This window comes from Halichoerus grypus, chromosome 4 (genome assembly GCF_964656455.1).
Source record: "Halichoerus grypus chromosome 4, mHalGry1.hap1.1, whole genome shotgun sequence".
Classification (NCBI taxonomy): Eukaryota; Metazoa; Chordata; class Mammalia; order Carnivora; family Phocidae; genus Halichoerus; species Halichoerus grypus.
Genome location: NC_135715.1, coordinates 123,799,249 through 123,817,024, shown reverse-complemented (window position 1 = coordinate 123,817,024; position 17,776 = coordinate 123,799,249). Strand labels below are relative to the sequence as shown.

The 17,776-nt window shown below is 34.3% G+C and overlaps 2 protein-coding genes and 1 long non-coding RNA gene across 9 annotated transcripts in view; 2 read left to right on the top strand and 1 right to left on the bottom strand.

The window, feature by feature from the left end:
* The window catches only part of LY75 (lymphocyte antigen 75), a 125,150-nt gene extending 117,492 nt beyond the window's left edge, over window positions 1–7,658 (top strand). The window contains exons 36-39 of the mRNA XM_036118524.2: window positions 51–167; window positions 1,231–1,404; window positions 2,831–2,857; window positions 7,354–7,658. Coding sequence (XP_035974417.2) covers window positions 51–167; window positions 1,231–1,404; window positions 2,831–2,857; window positions 7,354–7,556 — 521 coding nt within the window. The 3' untranslated portion in view covers window positions 7,557–7,658. The remainder of the gene's footprint in view (window positions 1–50; window positions 168–1,230; window positions 1,405–2,830; window positions 2,858–7,353) is intronic.
* Window positions 1,412–1,918, top strand: LOC144381617 (uncharacterized). The gene is made up of 2 exons (XR_013447155.1): window positions 1,412–1,593; window positions 1,633–1,918. It is a non-coding gene; the product is annotated as an uncharacterized LOC144381617 (long non-coding RNA).
* Window positions 7,659–10,292: 2,634 nt separating the features above from the next.
* Window positions 10,293–17,776, bottom strand: part of MARCHF7 (membrane associated ring-CH-type finger 7) — a 52,504-nt gene continuing 45,020 nt past the window's right edge. For 2 of the 7 annotated variants that reach the window (XR_004925405.2, XR_013447153.1), the window contains exons 8-11: window positions 15,827–15,940; window positions 14,186–14,234; window positions 13,510–13,690; window positions 10,293–11,628 (exon numbers count right to left, since the gene is read on the bottom strand). Coding sequence is in view for 3 of the 7 variants with exons in the window: in XM_036118525.2 (XP_035974418.2) it covers window positions 11,570–11,628; window positions 14,186–14,234; window positions 15,827–15,940 (222 nt within the window). In the remaining 4 variants the exon portion in view is untranslated. The remainder of the gene's footprint in view (window positions 11,629–13,509; window positions 13,691–14,185; window positions 14,235–15,826; window positions 15,941–17,776) is intronic. The other 5 variants (XR_004925408.2, XM_036118525.2, XR_013447154.1 and 2 more) reach the window with 3 other exon arrangements.

The window sequence follows — 17,776 nt, the reverse complement described above, 5'->3', positions numbered from 1 at the left end:
ATTGATTCTGGAAACATGCTTTTTTTTTTCCTACCTAAAAATAATTCCAGGAGCAGACATGGTAAGCATACATAATGAAGAAGAAAATGCTTTTATACTGGATACTTTGAAAAAGCAATGGAAAGGCCCAAGTGATATCCTACTAGGCATGTTTTTTGACACAGATGGTAAGTAATATTTACCCTTGTAGGAAATCACTTTTTAAAATGGTACTAAAATTGATGACTTTGAGATTCTTCAGTTCTCTAGTTCAAGTTGGTGTTTCCTGTGGTGTCTGGGTATTGTTTGTTCAGTGTGCACCCTGTACCCAGTACATGACCTGTACTGACTGCAGCTTTTCCCTGAGCAGCTCAGTGTGTTTCACACAGAAGAATCAAAGTTGATTCTTTTGTCTGGATTAAAATACGGTTCTAGGCTCAGTATTTTTCTAATATGGTAGGGTCATAAATATTAGTGTGTCAACAATAGGATAAAGGTAATTGAACTATCAGAGCAATACTATGTATTTAGTGTCCCTGTAGAAAACAAAAGTACATACATAATTAATGAAATGAAACTACTAAGTTTACTATTAATATTTTAATTTTCTTGGCTATTTCCCCATGAAAATGTTACTATATTACATTCTTTTCAAGAACTTTTTTTTTTTTTAAGAGGGAGAAAGGGGGAGAGAGAGCAGAGAGAGAATCCCCAGCAGGCTCCATCCCCAGCGCAGAGCCCAACACAGGGCTGGATCTCATAACCCTGAGATCATGACCTGAGCTGAAATCAACAATCAGATGCTTAACCAACTGAGCCACCCAGGCACCCCATCCATAGAACCTTCTTCAACCAATACCTTTTTTTAAAAAAAGATTTTATTTGAGAGAAAGCGAGAGAGAGAGAGAGAGGAAGAGTGACAGCACAAGTGGGGTGGAGGGGTAGGGAGAGAGGGAGAGGCTGACTCTCTGTTGAGTAGGGAGCCCGACTTGGATCTCCATCCCAGGACCCCGAGATCATGACCCGAACCGAAGGCAGATGCTTAACTGACTGAGCCACCCAGGCGCTCCTTGAACCAATACCTTTGATGTGCTTGTACACAAGATATATTCTTCCTCCTAATTTAAATCCTACAATGAAAAGTTTTGACCAGACATACCTTAGTAACTTCCCACCTTTAATGCTAGACCCTTTTCCATGGCTCTAACAGTTTAAAACTGTCATAATGATGAAAATATTCTTAACTGACAGATGCACGTTTCAAGTGGCTTGATAAGTCAAATATGACATTTGATAAGTGGACAGACCAAGAGGATGGTGAGGATCTGGTTGACACCTGTGCCTTTTTGCACACCAAGACAGGTGAATGGAAAAAAGGAAATTGTGAGATTTCTTCTATGGAAGGAACCCTTTGTAAATCAGCTAGTAAGTATAACTGAAGACTTTTTTCCATTCCTAGAGGGGTGGGGAAAGTAGGGCTGGTTTTAAAATAATTTTCTTTGAGACAGTTATGCCTCAATAAATTAGAGGGAGTAAGAAAGATTTCAGAACATATTAGGATGGTTTGCTGGCAAGTCTCTCAGAAGTCAAATGTAATTCTCTTACATTTCAGAGGTAGGACCAAGATTATGTGAACCAGGCAACATTTCAGAGGTAGGACCAAGATTATGTGAACCAGGCATACTTTTATCCTATCTTACACTTAAGAGCCTACAAGAAGTTAAAAATTTTTTCTGTTGTTTGAAGGAATCCTCAGTTTCCTTGCATTTGATTTGATTAAACAGAAATGGTGAAGAATACTTTGACTTCCAAAATTCTAATGTTTACTACAAAGAATTTGACCCTGTACAAGTAGTAACATCCTTTGTTTAGACAAATGAAGAAAAACCGTGTTGTAGTTTATAATTTATTCTGGATTAAAGTGTAATTTTTCTTCTGACCTCTCAGAATGCTTTTCTTTTTTCCTTTTTCCCAAGGGGTGAGCTCTGAACCTGGCCCCTGCCCCTCCACACACCCACCACTCCCAGGCTCTGGCCGTCCCCTCCTCCTCATCAGAATGCTTTCTAATGAATATAATTATTGTGTCCCACAGTATTTTGATGTTATTATTAAACATCAAAGTTTGTTCTAAGTTTTAGAATTGTTTTCTCATTAAAAACACTTAAAATTTCAAAATATGATTTCGGGATGCCTGAGACACATTGGCCATTTCCCCATTTCGCCTCTTTAGGATTTACCCTCTTCTACTTCTACTGTAAACCAAAGCTATTTTTCCCTTTACATTTTACTTTTTTTTTTTTTTTTTTTGCCTCAGCAGGGTTCTTAACTACAATAGTTTATAGTGACTATATTAAGTTTCTCATAGTTTTATGGTAGTAGAATTCAACTTCCAGTATTTATTGGATTTAAAAAAGTTGGTTCTTTTCATGTATGAAGTCTCAGGGCACCATTATTATAAACCAAATTTTTAAACTGTAACTTTGAAACATCAGAAATAGTGAATCCATACTAATAAGATCACAGGTGTACACTTTAATTTTACTAGCTTTGTTTTCTATACTTTTCTACCAAAATTCTGTTTTCTTCACCTCATCACTTTTTCTTGAGTTACCTAATACTTTTCCACCAACCAAGCTAATGCATTACATTAGACCTCTATATCTTCTTTAAAAAAACAAACAAAAAAAACCTTTGTTCAAAATGGAAAACACAATTGACCAAGCAATAGAAATATGGATAATATTAAGCTATTAAATAAGGGGTTCATTTTTAACTATTCTGAAAGTGTTTAAAGGCAAACTTAGAATAAAGCATACTTGAATTTTAATTTTAATTTTCTTTTTTCTTTTAGTCCCATATGAAAAGAAATATTTATCAGGTAAGTCTTTTGTTAAAATTTTTCCCATAAGTAATATTAAGATTCAAATGTTAAAATATTAAAGACCCCTTAAAAATTAATTGTATAACATAAAGTAGAACAACTTTTGTAAGAATTTAGAAAGGTCTCTTAGTTTAGGAATAAGACTTGACATTCTAAATATAACTGCAAGTTACGAATTTTTTAAAAACCAAAAAATATTTCCTATTGAATTCCATTGTTTTTGTAGGCAGTCACTCTGCAATCTTTCATTTAAAAAAATTTGACCTCATAGTTGTAATTCATGAAGCATCTGTCTTAAGGGTTTACTAAATCCTTTTTAAAGAACAGGTAATATATTAACGTGGCTCAAAAAGCAAAATTATAATGAGGCAAACACTAAAAACCTGTCTCCCAACTTGCCCCCATCTACCCTGTTCTACCTTTATCCTTAATGGGCACCCATTCAGTTTCTTCTTTAAATGAATGTCTTATTTCTTTTTGCCAAAATAAGCAAACTGAGATATAGGACTTATTTTGCCCCTTTTATTCACTAATATATTTTAGGTATCTCTGTATCATTTCCTATAGATTGAACTTCCTTCTTCTTTACAACTGAATACTCTTTCATTGTACGGATATACAGTTATTTAACCAGCCCCAGATCCTTCTTAGCTTGTTTCCAAACATGTGCTATTACAGTGCTGCAATGAATGAATCTGCCTTGCACAAATACTTATCTAAAGATTAGATTCCCTGTAAATGGGTTGAAAGTGGATATAGAGCTTGGATCGATACTAATAGTAAGAGGAACTGCACCATTTTGCATTCCCAGAAACAAAGGGTTACAAAACTTGTGGATTTTTGCCAGGTTGTATAATTTTTAATCTATTTTTTTTTAGAGATCGTGTGTGCGTGTGTGGGGGGGGGAGGGACAGACGAAGAGGGAGAGGTAGAGAATCTTAACAGGCTCCATGGTCAGCGTGGAGTCAGACACAGGGGTCCATCTGACAACTGAGATCATGACCTGAGCCAAAATCAAGAGTTGGACACTTAACCAAGCCACCCAGGCGCCCCATTTAATCTCTTTGAGGTGTAAGTTGCACAGATCTTAAGTGTATAGTTTGGTGGTTGCCTCTGTATACACCTGGCTATCTCTCTCTCAAATCAAGATCCAGTACATTTCTGTTACATTAAAAATTTCCCTCATGCCCTTTCGCAATAAATGTAGCTCCTACCACCATCTGTCCTAGTTAACCACTATTGAGTTCTATCGCCATAGTTTAGAGTTGCTTGTTGTTAACATAAATGTAATTCTACTGGCTTCTTTCAGTTTTTTAAGATTCACCCATGTTGGGTATATATTGTACCTATTTTACTGTTGCAGAGTATTTTATAAATATATCACAATTTGTCCAATCTCTAGTTATGTATATTTGGATCATTTCTAGTTTGGTACTACTATGGTAAGAGCTGCTTGTGAACATTCTCAGTTGGATCTATTTTGTCACTCTCTTGGAGTACATTCCAAAGAGTAGAATTGCAAGGTCATAGGATAGCTAATATGTTTAGCTTTTATTAGAACCATCACATAATTTTTCAGTGGTTGAACTGTTACATTCCTGTCAGTGTATGCAAGTTCTATTCACTCTACACATCCATCCCATGAAAGTCAACCTGACTTTAGCCATTCAGATGTTACATGTAGCAATCTGTCATTTTAATTTTCATTTCCCTGATGAATAATGTTAAGTACTTTAACACACTTATTAACCATTTCAGTGTGTTCTTTTGTGATATGGCTCTTCAAGTTTTTTGTCCTTATTTCTAATTGGATTGCCTTCCTGATTGGTAGTTTTTTTTTTTTTTTTAATTCTAGATATGAGTTGTCATATGTATCGTGGATATTTTTTCTCTGTTTAGGGCTTGCTAGAACTATGATGGAAGAGGAGGAAAGGAGTGTTTGAGAGTTCATGTAGATATTGGAGAATCATGTTCTCACTCTTCCATAGGAATAAATATTAAAAAAAATCAAAAAGGGGCACCTGGGTGGCTCAGTCGTTAAGTGGCTGCCTTCGGCTCAGGTCATGGTCCCAGGGTCCTGGGATCGAGCCCTGCATCGAGCTCCCCGCTCTGCAGGAAGCCTGCTTCTCCCTCTCCCACTCCCCCTGCTTGTGTTCCCTCTCTTGCTGTGTCTCTGTCAAATAAATAAAATCTTAAAAAAAAAAAAACAGAAAGAGCAAAGGGGCACCTGGCTGGCTCAGTTGGCAAATTATGGGGCTCTTGATCCTTGGGGTAGTGAGTTCAAGCACGTTGGGTGTAGAGCTTACTTAAAAAAATAAATCAAGGGAAGGCACCACTTCATAGCCATTAGGTTGGCTATGTACAAAAACAAGAAAACAGAAAACAAGTGATGACAAAGATAAGGAGAAGTGGAACACTTGTGCATTACTGGGTAAGAATGTAAAATGGTAGACAACAGTATGGTAGCTTCTCAAAAAACTAAAAATAGAAATACCTACGATCCAGGAACTCCACTTCTGGGTATATACCCGAAAGAAGTGAAAAGAGGTATCAGAGATGTGTATGCTCACGTTCAGAGCAGCATTAGTCACGACAGCCACGGGTGGAAGTTGCCAACCCAAGTGTCCGTCGACAGATGAATGGATAAGCAAAACATGGCTATATAACATTATTTAGCCTTAAAAAAGGCAATTCTGACACGTCCTGCAACATGCACAAACTTGGAAGAAATTAGTTGCTAAGTGAAATAAGCTGGTCACAAAAGGACGAATACGATTTCATTCCAATTATATGAAGTACCTGGAGTAGTCGACCTTATAGACACAAGGTAAAATGCTGGCTGATGGGAGGGGCGGGAAGAATGGGGCGTTCTTGTTTAATATATAGTGTCTCGGGTTTGAAAGATGAAGAGTTCTATGATAAATGGTGACACAGCACAACAATGTGAATTACTTAATGCTATAGAACTGTCAACTTAAAAATGGTTAAGACGGTACATTTTGTTATGTGTATTTGACATTAAAAAACTGAATCAAGAAAAGCCGTGTAAGCATGTTATTTTAAGCATGGAGGCAAATAACAGAAGTTACCAGGAATGGGAATGCAGGGTGAGTAGTAGGGCAGAAGGAACACAGGATTTTTTGTTACTTATCTTGTAGAACTATGAATTTTAAGCTATGCACATGTATACGGGGGTGGGGGAGGATATATGCAGATGGAAATGTGTAGAAAAGAGTTGGTAGGTCTAAGTGGTTCTCAAAACCCTATTAGGAATAGCTGAAAGATCTGGCAACATTTGATCCAGAGTGGGCTCTGAATTCATTAAGAAATACGTATTTCATAAATGTTTAACTACAATGTGCCCCGCTTTCTTGATACACATTTTTTAATCTGAGGGTCTCCAATAAGAATACAACCCACACCTTAACAAATTGTGACTACTACAAACTTTTATTTTAGGACCAAAAAGGAGAGAATTCAGCTGTGGCCATTTACCCAACTCCTCCTGTGTTATTTTTTTAAAGAAGCCTGTCAATATTTTAAAAATATCAGTGGTTCTCTCTCACTTTAACAAGTAACTTTTGGCCAGATTTTCTTTGCTAATCTTTACATTTTATCATTTTAAAAGCATAGCTTAAAGGAGGATATAGGTACATTCAAATAACCATAATGTAAAAATACATCTATAAAGAGAAAATAATTTGAGATTTTTTGGACATACTTTTGGGTGCTACTAAATGTAATACAAATACCTTGCCCCCAAAGCATTTACCTCCTCCTAACTCCTAAACTGAGTTAATTTCCTTGGACTGACTTACTGAAAGATTACAAGGGTTTTGAATTGCCAAGAACTGTTAAGGTTGAACATAACTAAGGAATACACACATAGATACTTGAATTTAAAAAAAAAAAAAGGGCACCTGGATGGCTCAGGTCATGATCTCAGGGTCCTGGGATGGAGCCCTGTATCTCCTGCTCAGTGGGGAGTCTGCTTCTCCCTCTGCCCCTCCCTCAACTCACGCTCTCTCAAATAAAAAATATTAAAAAAGGGGGGGTGGAGGATACTTTTATTGCCATTCCTGTTTTTTTCAGTAGAACAAATTTTAAATGCCAAACACCAGATGAACCAATAAGCCTCATTAATGTAAACAAACCTCTAAAGACAACTAGTCTTGAAAAGAGCAGTAAATATAAAGTAAAACCCAAGGGAGACAAACAGAACTGTAGTACACCCTGAGTGTGGGTGATTTCCATTTTAGGATCTCAAAGTAGAGTGGCGAATTGTAAACCTTGGGTGAAATCTTGAATGACAGTTGTTCAAGCTAAGAAGCATAATAAATGTGTAATTTATTTTATCAATGTGGGAAAATCCTTAATTTTAGGCAAATATGTACATGATGAAACTATATTTGTGCTCCCCCAAGTGCAATACCAGTAACTGATTTCCATATATATATATATTTTTTTTTTTTTTTCTGTCTTTTCCTTTTCAGATAACCACATTTTAATATCAGCTTTGGTGATTGCTAGCACAGTAATTTTGACAGTTTTGGGAGCAATCATTTGGTTCCTGTACAAAAGAAACTTGGATTCTGGTTTCACCACAGTTTTTTCAACTGCACCCCAATCACCTTATAACGACGACTGTGTTTTGGTAGTTGCAGAAGAAAACGAGTATGCTGTTCAATTTGACTAAGATTTTGGAAATCTCAGATTAAGGCGTCAAATACTTTGACAGTGATTCCTGTGCAAGATTTTAATGTAAAACTTGGCAATGAAAATTAGTTTTTATGGTTTATTTCCTTATTCCAGTAACGTTCATTATTCTCATGTAATCGCTGTGACAAAAATTGATCTTTAGGTTCTTATAAGAACTTTTAAAAAATAATCATAGATATAATTTAGTAGTTTTAACCACTTCCCTAAATGCACCTTCACTTGAAACAGTTTAAATAAAGCCCAAAGTAGTAAAGCAGATAAAAATAAAAACCCAGTCTACTTCTCTATCTTCCTTCCCATTTAATTGAACCACCGTGGGTTATAGTTGAATTAAAACAAAAACAAAACTCTACCTACCACTGTAGTTTTACAATCACCAGGTCTTTACCAGTTTCTAGGTCTTGCTCCTTTATTAATAAACAAGATACGGGAAATAAAAGACTGTTAAATAGATCCACATGCTATTTACTATGGCAGATAATTCCTCTAATATTTATCTTCCTTTTTGAGTTAGATGTAGAAAATATTGTAGATTTTAAGGAGCCCATATTCCACATAATTTTACAATTTCATTACTTTTAGAACATCACTTTGGAGCAGAAATAGTATTTAGCATTGATCACAAATGGTTAGAACTTCAACAAAATTTTATAGATTTTTTGAAACAGTAAGATTACAGCTATACCAGGAAGGTGTGGAGGAGGCTGGCAGTGAGGCTAACACTTTTACCATAGAGCCCCTTTAAGGATTTTTCTCCTACCACCAGATCTGTTCCTATCTAAGGTATCTCATGCTCTCCAACTACTGATGAACTAGCCATTCAATGACATGAAAACTATGTAAGCAAAAACTCTAGAAAAACACTACATACTACTGTAGTGGTGATGCTCAAAGTTTTCAGTGAATGTACATTTTAAGACAAAGGTGAAAATCATTTTGGGGGTAAAAAATGAAAATGAAAGCTCTGAAGCAAGAATGATTTTCCTTATCCTTTACAGCTTAAAAATAAAAGATAAAGAATATGCAGAGTTCACATAAAATTAGATTTACTCTATTTAGAAACTTGGAAGTTCAAAGAAGTCATCTCTCACCCTAACCCACATGCCATCCGTTATGGGGAATACTTAAGGGAAGATACACTCTCTCTCATGCTTGACCAATGGCAACAAAGTCCCAGCGTGTGCCATCCGTTTACACTGGCACTATGAATAACATCCTTCATCACAACTGATGGCACTATTGTTTACTGACAGGAAAAACTACGAAGTGATGACAGGACTATACAGTGTGGCTATGTGGTACTAAACGAGCAGATGTTACACTAGCTGTAGTACACAAAACAATTACAATCTGTAAGAGCTTTAAACTTCTGAGATCTTGGATACTGTCTATTTTGTTATTGATAAGCTGAGTGGTACAAATAGTGAACAGACTGGAATTCCTTCCTTTTTCAAGTTCTACCAGTCCTTTAAGAACTAGGCGTGATCTTAACTCTTCCTTAAAATTTTCTCTAATAGTCAAATTTCTACAATGTCCAATATGGTAGCCACAAGCTACATGTGGCTATTTAAATAAATTAAAATTAAATATAACTTTACGTTCAGTTCCCTAGTTGCACGAGGCACACTTCAAATGCTCAAAACACGTGTAGTTAGTAGCTACCATGTTGGGCAAAACAAATTATAGAACATTTCCATTATCACAAAGTTTTATCGGACAGTGCTGCTGTAAAATCTCCCCTTCCACTTAACTCCCATACAACTAATTTTCTTCTGTTCATTTTGATAACTTCTACCCAGTGGTAGCTCTTCCAAAACAGCTGCTTTAACTGATTTAATTTTCCACATTTGATTTCATCTTTCAAGTAAGTTCTTAGAGGTCCCTGGTAGTGAAGTAGTAAATCTTAATTTTCTTCATGTATCAGAACATCTGTAACCAGCCCTTGTATCTATTTGGTGGTCAACAGCTAACTGGATCGGTCAAATCTGTATTTATTTTTAACATTAAGAATAACATAAAGTTCTTGTTTACATTCAAAATGTATAAATTTCTTTTTTGAACATCTTGGTTCTAGCTAATAAGGACAATATAAATTCTTAGGTTTGGCAAGTATCTAGAGAGAACAGTATTACAACTTCATTTTCCTAGGAATTTGCATTCTACATATGGTCTCTATTTGTTTAGGGTTTAAAAGTAACAACCAGTGAAAAGACTTTCCTTATTCCTTCTAATTCATACTTACAGGGTATTGGAAGCTTATACAATACTGAAATATGAAACAGTAAGTGGTACTAAGGCACTATGAGAACACTATAAAGCTCAAGCCACTGTGTATCTGTCATTAAGCATTTCATATAACAAAACTATAAACTGCATGCCAATGGAATGTTTTCTACTATTTAAATTTTTAAATAAAAAGTTTTGTGGGTTAAGCAGAAGATACTTAATTTGCATGCTGAGTTCTATTAAAAGTGTCAATGTTTCAAACTCAAAGCATCCCTAAAGACCTGGACAATAGATACTGAAACTGGCATCCTTAAATTTTGTATTTTTTCTTTAAGGCAATGCAAAGGTAACCTGTGAATTGAGCAAATGTTTTAGAAAGTTATATATTTTTATATGAAACAGGATTTTATTTAATAAAGTTCTTGGCTCTAAGGTTTGAAGTCTACTCTGAGCACCAATTTAAAAGGAAACATTTCAAACTATAAAGTAAATCAATCAGTATGCACTTTATTTCCAGCCAAGGTTTTTACATTAAGACCAACAAACTAGGTGTGGGCAAACTGTTGATTCACATTTGAGAAATTACATGGTTTCTACTTAGGTTCTGAAAATGTAGTTCGTTGCTGTAACATAAGACTTTATTTAATCTGGAACCACCTGAAGGTGTTTAAAAGTGTATGCTAAGGGTGTTGACAGAGGAAATATACAGTGTTATGAAAGTATACACAACTCATGACCACAGTGTAGATCTATTCATGGTGAATAGGTAATGTTCATCTGTTCTCCAAAAGTCGTGAAAAATATTAAGTCACTAAATAAATGCTCAGAATTACCAAGGAACAGTTAAAAACGACCAGGATCCAAACAGGTTATTTATATCATATTTATCTATAAAGCAGTGACAACACTAAAAAACACATTGAAAACCAGTGTTTTAAACTTTAAACGTGGGATTAAAAATATTCTGTTAACTTGAGATTGCAATAATTTTTTTCCCAAATAGCATTTGATGGGCAATTCTGATATATTTTACAGCTGTAATATTCCTAAAAGGAATATCTACATACTTTGGCCTATCAAATATAATCTGCATTTTGCAAATCAATACAAAACTTTATCCATCATTTATACATTTTATACTTATATATTTTTTAAAAATTAGATTTTATTGCTAAGTGAATTTATAATTCATATTAAATTTGGAAACCTAATATATATGCTTTCATAACTTACTCCCCAGTTGATTTTTTAGAAACACTGGAAGCAAATAATTATGAAAATGAGACTGCAACGTAAGGCATTTTGAAAGGAAAAATAATTAGGTGCCATTTGCCATTTTTATTTCAAAAGCATATTTTGTCCCACTTTTTTCACTAGCAAGAGACTAAAACATGAACCTTTTTTCATAAATATGACTACAGTAATCAGAACACAAAAAAGAGTCATCAGCATTGCTTAGATATCTAAAACAAGGGTAACACTTTCCCACTCACCTAAAAGAAAAATACTTTTTGATTACCAGTTTATAAACATCAGATTCACTGGCCATGTTAAAAGGTCCAGCAGAATTTTAATTCAGCAATACTTGAGAATGAATATATATACTTGTGTGTGTGTGTGTATATATACACACACACACACACACACACACACATATATATAGTCAATGTATTCAATAGGCATTCCCCCACAAAATTAATTCATACTTAATTGCCAGTTTTAATAAACACTTGTTCACAGATCATCCATTTGTCTTATATGAAGTTAGGCAATATCAAATGTTCTGTTATGGTCTCCATCTTCTTCGGAATCATCCTCTGAAGCTGTTGAAAGAAAACAGGATGATCAAGAATGATTTTAAGGGGGATGACAATGGAAGTGTAAATATGAAGCCAGAATAGCAATGACTCGTAAAATAAAAATCCCAATTTAGTATACTGTTTGGTCAAAATGGTAAGTTATGACAGGGTTAGGGTGGTTTGACTGTGGGTGATGCGATCCACAATGCTCCCACCCCCAACATCTTTCTGTTAGGTTAGTTTTTATAAATATGAAAATGCTTAAAAATGTGCTTCAAGAAACGTCTTCTAAAAAGCTGAGATCAATCTGTGTTCATAGTAGCTAATGATATAGACACCAGAGAAAAAATGAACTTGAGGCAAGTGCTCTCACACACCTGAGTAGAATCTGGTTTATTACTGCTGCATGTTTGATGCATCCGATGAGAATGAAAAAAAATGTACACAGAATAGGTTATGGGTGTTCTTGCAATTTACGTCAAAAGCTATGTCTATACAATGCCAAAAAAAGCTCTATTTAGTCAAAAAAGCTTTATATAGACACAGCCTAAGTTAAAATAATTGGACTCAATAAAAATCTTTTGTTGAGATTATTCCTATGCTTCCACATTGTCAGAAACATCATTTTTGCATATTTCTGACATCAATTTATTATTAAAGTAGCTCAGAAGTTTAAAATACACATCCTAGAATGTCTATAGGAAAGACATAAGTAAAAAACTATGTAGTCTATAAACTGTTCTATGTGTTGAGGAAAATGAAGTTCACTAAAATAAACACCCAACCAGCATTTCCCCTATTATCAAGGGCAGAAAGGCTAAATGTATACTCTTCTTGTATTAATACTGGACCCAATATTTAAGAGCACCCAACAAATGGAATCAACAAAAAAATTATGCTACGTGTATGGATGAAACTAAGTTTCCACATTTCAGTCTATTTATCTTGCAGAAATCTTAAGTCCATTTTTAATAAATGGTATCAAGCATATACTTAGCTCATGAATGAGTAAATCCTATGGTTAAGTTTTATGCTGTATCATGGAGAAATATCAAACAAAAAAATAAAACAGCTTTTCAGGGAACTTCTCATGTTTTCTATTGATTAACTCCACAGGAGAAGAAAATTCAGTCAGAACCAACTCTTAGAACATATGAAAATTCTGGTACTTAGGAGTAAGCTTGCAGCACCCACATCTTTCACTCACAGCTGAGTCTGAGTATATTTTACCTCCATCTTTCTCATATGTTGGGAGTAGACACTGCTATGTTTAGGAAACTAAATTCTAAATGAAAATGTTAGTTTAAAAAACAAAACAAGCAATCTGGGGAAAATATACAGTGAAACAAATTACTATCATCACCTCTGGCAAAGTATAAATTATAATTGACCAAAAAAGAGATCTCTGTGTTAGACTACACAAGGGATCCGAACTAAGAAGGTATAAAAGAAAAAATATACCAAATGAATTCCCATTTTATATACCACTTACTCCTTTATATACCATTTTCACACATAATGAAATGTGAAAATGCATTATCTGGTTGTACCTCTAATCCTCTCAAAACTTAAAAACAGTACAGACTTAATGACAAAAATCCATGTCTTAGAATATTCAAGGCATTAAAAGGTTCCCATGAAGACCAAGTCCTTCTCAAACTTTACTTCAAAGGACGCTGAGCTTTCCCTAAAGGTAAAAATGTTATTCACACTACAGATAACACTCCAAGTGTTTTGAAGATGTATAGAAGATAATCAAGTGGAGAATACATATTTTAAAACACTTCAAAGAGTGTAATGGAATCTGATCTTGGGGAGCCAGTTGCTTTGGGTGAAAAAGTACAATAGGTAGGGTAATCTTGGATTCCCAGGAACTGTTTCAGAGCCACCAATGTCTGTGCCCACCTGATATGAAGCACCCTGGAGGTTGTAGGACTTTGAGGTTAAGCTGTGCAGATGCCTGTAAAGATTTGGGCATTAAGTGCCTTCACATAGGAGCCCAGGCAGAAGTCCTAATGCTGGAACGTGATCTTAAGAGATTGGAGCTGCTGGCGGAGCTGGCTGCCTATTAAAGGTCCATGAGGACCTGAACAAGGAGCAAAAAAAAAACTATGGCTTCTGTTATAGACTCAGAATTAGGAATCTTTCACCCCTATTTTCCTAGAACTGTAAACAAACCCAGGGAAAACCTTTAACGATCTAACAAAGTTGAATAACAAGTCAAATTTCATAGACACACACACACAAATCTAACAGATTTAAGTGTGGTTTGACCAATAAACGTTTTCTTTTTGATTAAAAGTTTTAAAATTAAGGTGTTCAAAAATAAAATTTTATTTAAAATAAAATACTTAAAATACATCCATTTGTACCTTAAAATTAATAGAATTTTTAAAAAAAACATGCTTTAAAAAACCTGTCAGTTGCCCAACCCATCTTTCCCAAATCAATTATTTTGTTATTATTAGGCCTATAAATGAAGCTCTAATTTGGTAGAAAGAATATACAGTTAGGTTTTGCTCTGTGGGTTTAATTTGCAAAAGTAAATTCAACAAGTCTGGGAAGGGGAAATTCCACCTACTTTCGAGATCTTCCATATGTGCCTGAAGAGTTCTTGCAAGGTTAATAAACTAGAAACAATGCAGAAAGAAATATAGTAGTTTAAATGTTGCAAATGGATCTAAAAAGAGAATCAGTATAGGAGATTCATTTCTACTTAAAAAAGTCAAACACCATTTTAAGCCTTTAAATAGGGGTCTTTTTTACCCCCACATCAAAAATTACAAGCTTAGGATATTATCTTTTAATTGGTATATAATCATTATATAAATGGTCATGTAGAAGTCATGAATCATGTAGAAACTGAAAACAGATACAATAAAATAATTTTATCCAATGGCATTCTGTCTTCTTGCATAAATACACCTCAAAAATTATGGAGAAAAAAAATTAAAACCATTACAATTTGGACACAAATGAATTCACTTTTAGTGGTCAATTAAAAAAAAAAACAGAACAAAACAGGAACAATAATCAATATTTTCCTGCCTAAATTTGATAGCTCCAGAAGTATTTTAATTCAGTAAAGACTTCTTTAATATAATTTGTCTATATCTTTTTACAAAGGCATGAATCCAACAAATCTTATTATATGCATTATATAAGGTTTATTCATTTTGAAAAGATAAGTCACCTTTTAAGAAATAATTTTATGGCATTTACTAAATTTAGGTTCTATGATTTCTTAAGTCCTTAGAAGTCAAGAGATCTTTGCTCAAGTTCTGAATGCTCTTGGTAGCTCATTCTTTTTTCTCTCAATGATGATAATGTCCAAAAGGCTCACAGGAATAATGTTCACATGATTACAGAAAAATGCTTTTTTAACCAATTAAGAAGCAGTATATGTATTGGTTATTTGATAATTTTCAAAATAAAACAGAAACATTACATCCCACCAGAAACTTGGCTCTATTTTTTCATCAGAGTGAACATTTATTTTAAAAAATAGTTTGAAGTATATCTTTGTGAACACGTTACAAGATATGGAGTGTTCACAATGCTAGAGTAATGAGATGTAGACCCTAGCCCCTGCCACACAAAATGGGCAAGGCAGCAGAGTATAAATTTCCTACAGTACACTGAGGTAAGTAGTATCATTTTACTTATGAGCACCTAAAAGACAGCTAGCTCAAGTGTTACATTAAGATAAGAGTGAACAGAGTAAACACACAATGGTCCATATCTTCAGTAGTTTGTAATATGAATGCTTAAAAATTAGTACACTGGTAATCTTTTATAGGACAGTAACAAATGAAATTGAAGTTAATTTCCCATACTCTTTCGGTTTTTGGAGTTCAATTTCAATGTCAGGTTTCAAAGTTGTAATAATGAGTTGGATTTTCCCTCCCCAATTAAAAAGAGCATTTCCCCTAGGTGTTTTCAATTCCATCCCTGTTTCTCACTGAAATATATTCCAATTACCTTCAAGAGCTAGAAAATTACTTCTCTAAAAATAGCTTTATGAAAAAATTAAGCTGTTTGATACAGAAGTAAGGAAGACAGCAATTTCTATTAAATCTACAGTATCTTTATTTTTAAGATACACTTTAATATAAGAGCTCCCCAAAGAAAACAGAATGTGAACATATAAAACAATGTGCTTTCCAAAGCAAACACTTGCAGCATCGCACCCTCCCATCCCCCCAACTCCAATATTACTTACTCGGACACGTGTGCTTGGTTCATTTGTATTTCCCATCATATCAGAAAAGCTTTGTTCGCACAAGTGCAATAACACAACTAGGTAGAGACCAGAGCTGATAAACTCATACTCAGCCTTCAACAGGGAAGCAAACAAGAGAAAAAGAAAAATATGGAGAATGAAAAATTAGTAGAATGAGATTGATACTCATGGTATACTGATAAACTAGAGGAAATGTATTTATAATCAGTTCCTAGGAAGAGATACAGTGCCATCTATTAAAAAAGAAATAAAAAGCCATCCTTCGTAGTTTCATAAAATTTTACTAATGCTTTATAATGTGTTCAAATAGGTGCATGAATAACTTCTTTATTCTCATGCAGTCTTCCTTTATGTAATTATTTATATAAAAGTGGGAAAAAATTCATTTGATGGTAGAATGAATGGTCTGGTTCCCTATAAACCTCAAAATAGATTTCTTTACACAAATGGCTATAACTGTTTACTTAAAAATTAGCATTTCATCTACAGCTATATCAATATATTACGTAACTAAAATCCTACTCTGAGAGGTCACGTGTTTCTTATGTAATTTAACTAATTTAAAGGCAACAGCAGATAGAAAAATGAACTTAAAAAAAAGGTAGTAAAGTAACTTCCAGATATCATTCCCATAGAAATTTGCGTGGGCAAAATAGTTCTTTGGTTCAAAGCTGTTCTATTGTTTCGAAGCTAAGAATACAAAACATGAATATAGTGTTATTAAAAATCTAAATTGTTCTGTAATTGTTACACAGTGAACTATCTGTAGTTTGCATCATTTTTGATAATAACTTATCTGAAGTTAAGAATTGTATGTTCTTAGTACGAACTTGAGCGAGTTACTGATTACAGATTCTTCAGAATACTCAACAAATTTCAAACTGATTAAAAGTTTCTCTAAATATTTCATTAACTGCTTATTTTTAACTTAAAAGGAAATCATGTATCTAGAAAATTTAAAAAAGAGTTTAATGGCTATCACCTTGAAAAAGATGAAGGCACTGGATAATGAAAAAATAAACTGTATTTAAATGAGGGTAGTTGTCAGGCCACTAGAATCCATGATTCACAAAGAACAAAGATGTTAAAGCCAGGAAGCTTAATCAAGGCTGTCATTTAAATCCTTGAAGAACAATAAAAACATTCCTAGCTATACTGAAAAGCCAAAAACCACCTTCAAGAGACATGATGGAGCACTTAAGAAAGAATGGCAGGAGAAAACCATCCTTTGAAACCTACTCTAATTTTGAGAAGACAAAAACAAACAAAAAAACCAAGAACAAAAAACCACAAAATTCTTTGCATTATTGCACCCTTCCATACTTCCCCAACCCCATTCTTTAAAATACCAATGTCCAGCTGTCTAGAGAGACGTCTTAAGAATTTAAGACAATTCCTTACTGAAAGTGATATTCCCTTTGGAGTACCTTTTGGAGTATTCTTCATTAAAGAATAAAACAATAATTAACATTAGAGTAGCATCTGTACTACAGCAACTGCCTCATGTTTCATTCATTAGATCAGTGACTCTTAACCTGGATGTAAGCAATTAGCTTCAAGAGATCTGGGAATCTGTAAAATTATGTACAGATTTTGTGTCTATGTGTATTTTGTAAGGAGTGTTTCTGGTCTTAACCAGATTTTCAAAGGGTATCCATATTCCCACATTTAAAAAGTGAAGAATGTCCACAAAAGATCATATATTGCATGTTTCCATTTATATGAAATATCCAGAATAATCCATAGAGACAGAACACAGACTGGTGGTTGCCAGGGGATGGGAGAAGGGGGAGGGAGCAACTGCTTAATGGGTATAGGATTTTCTTTTAGAAATGAAAATGTCCTGGAACTAGATGGAGGTGATGGCTGCCCAGCACTGCAAATGTACTAGTACCAATAAACTGTTTACCTTGAAATGGTTGTTATATA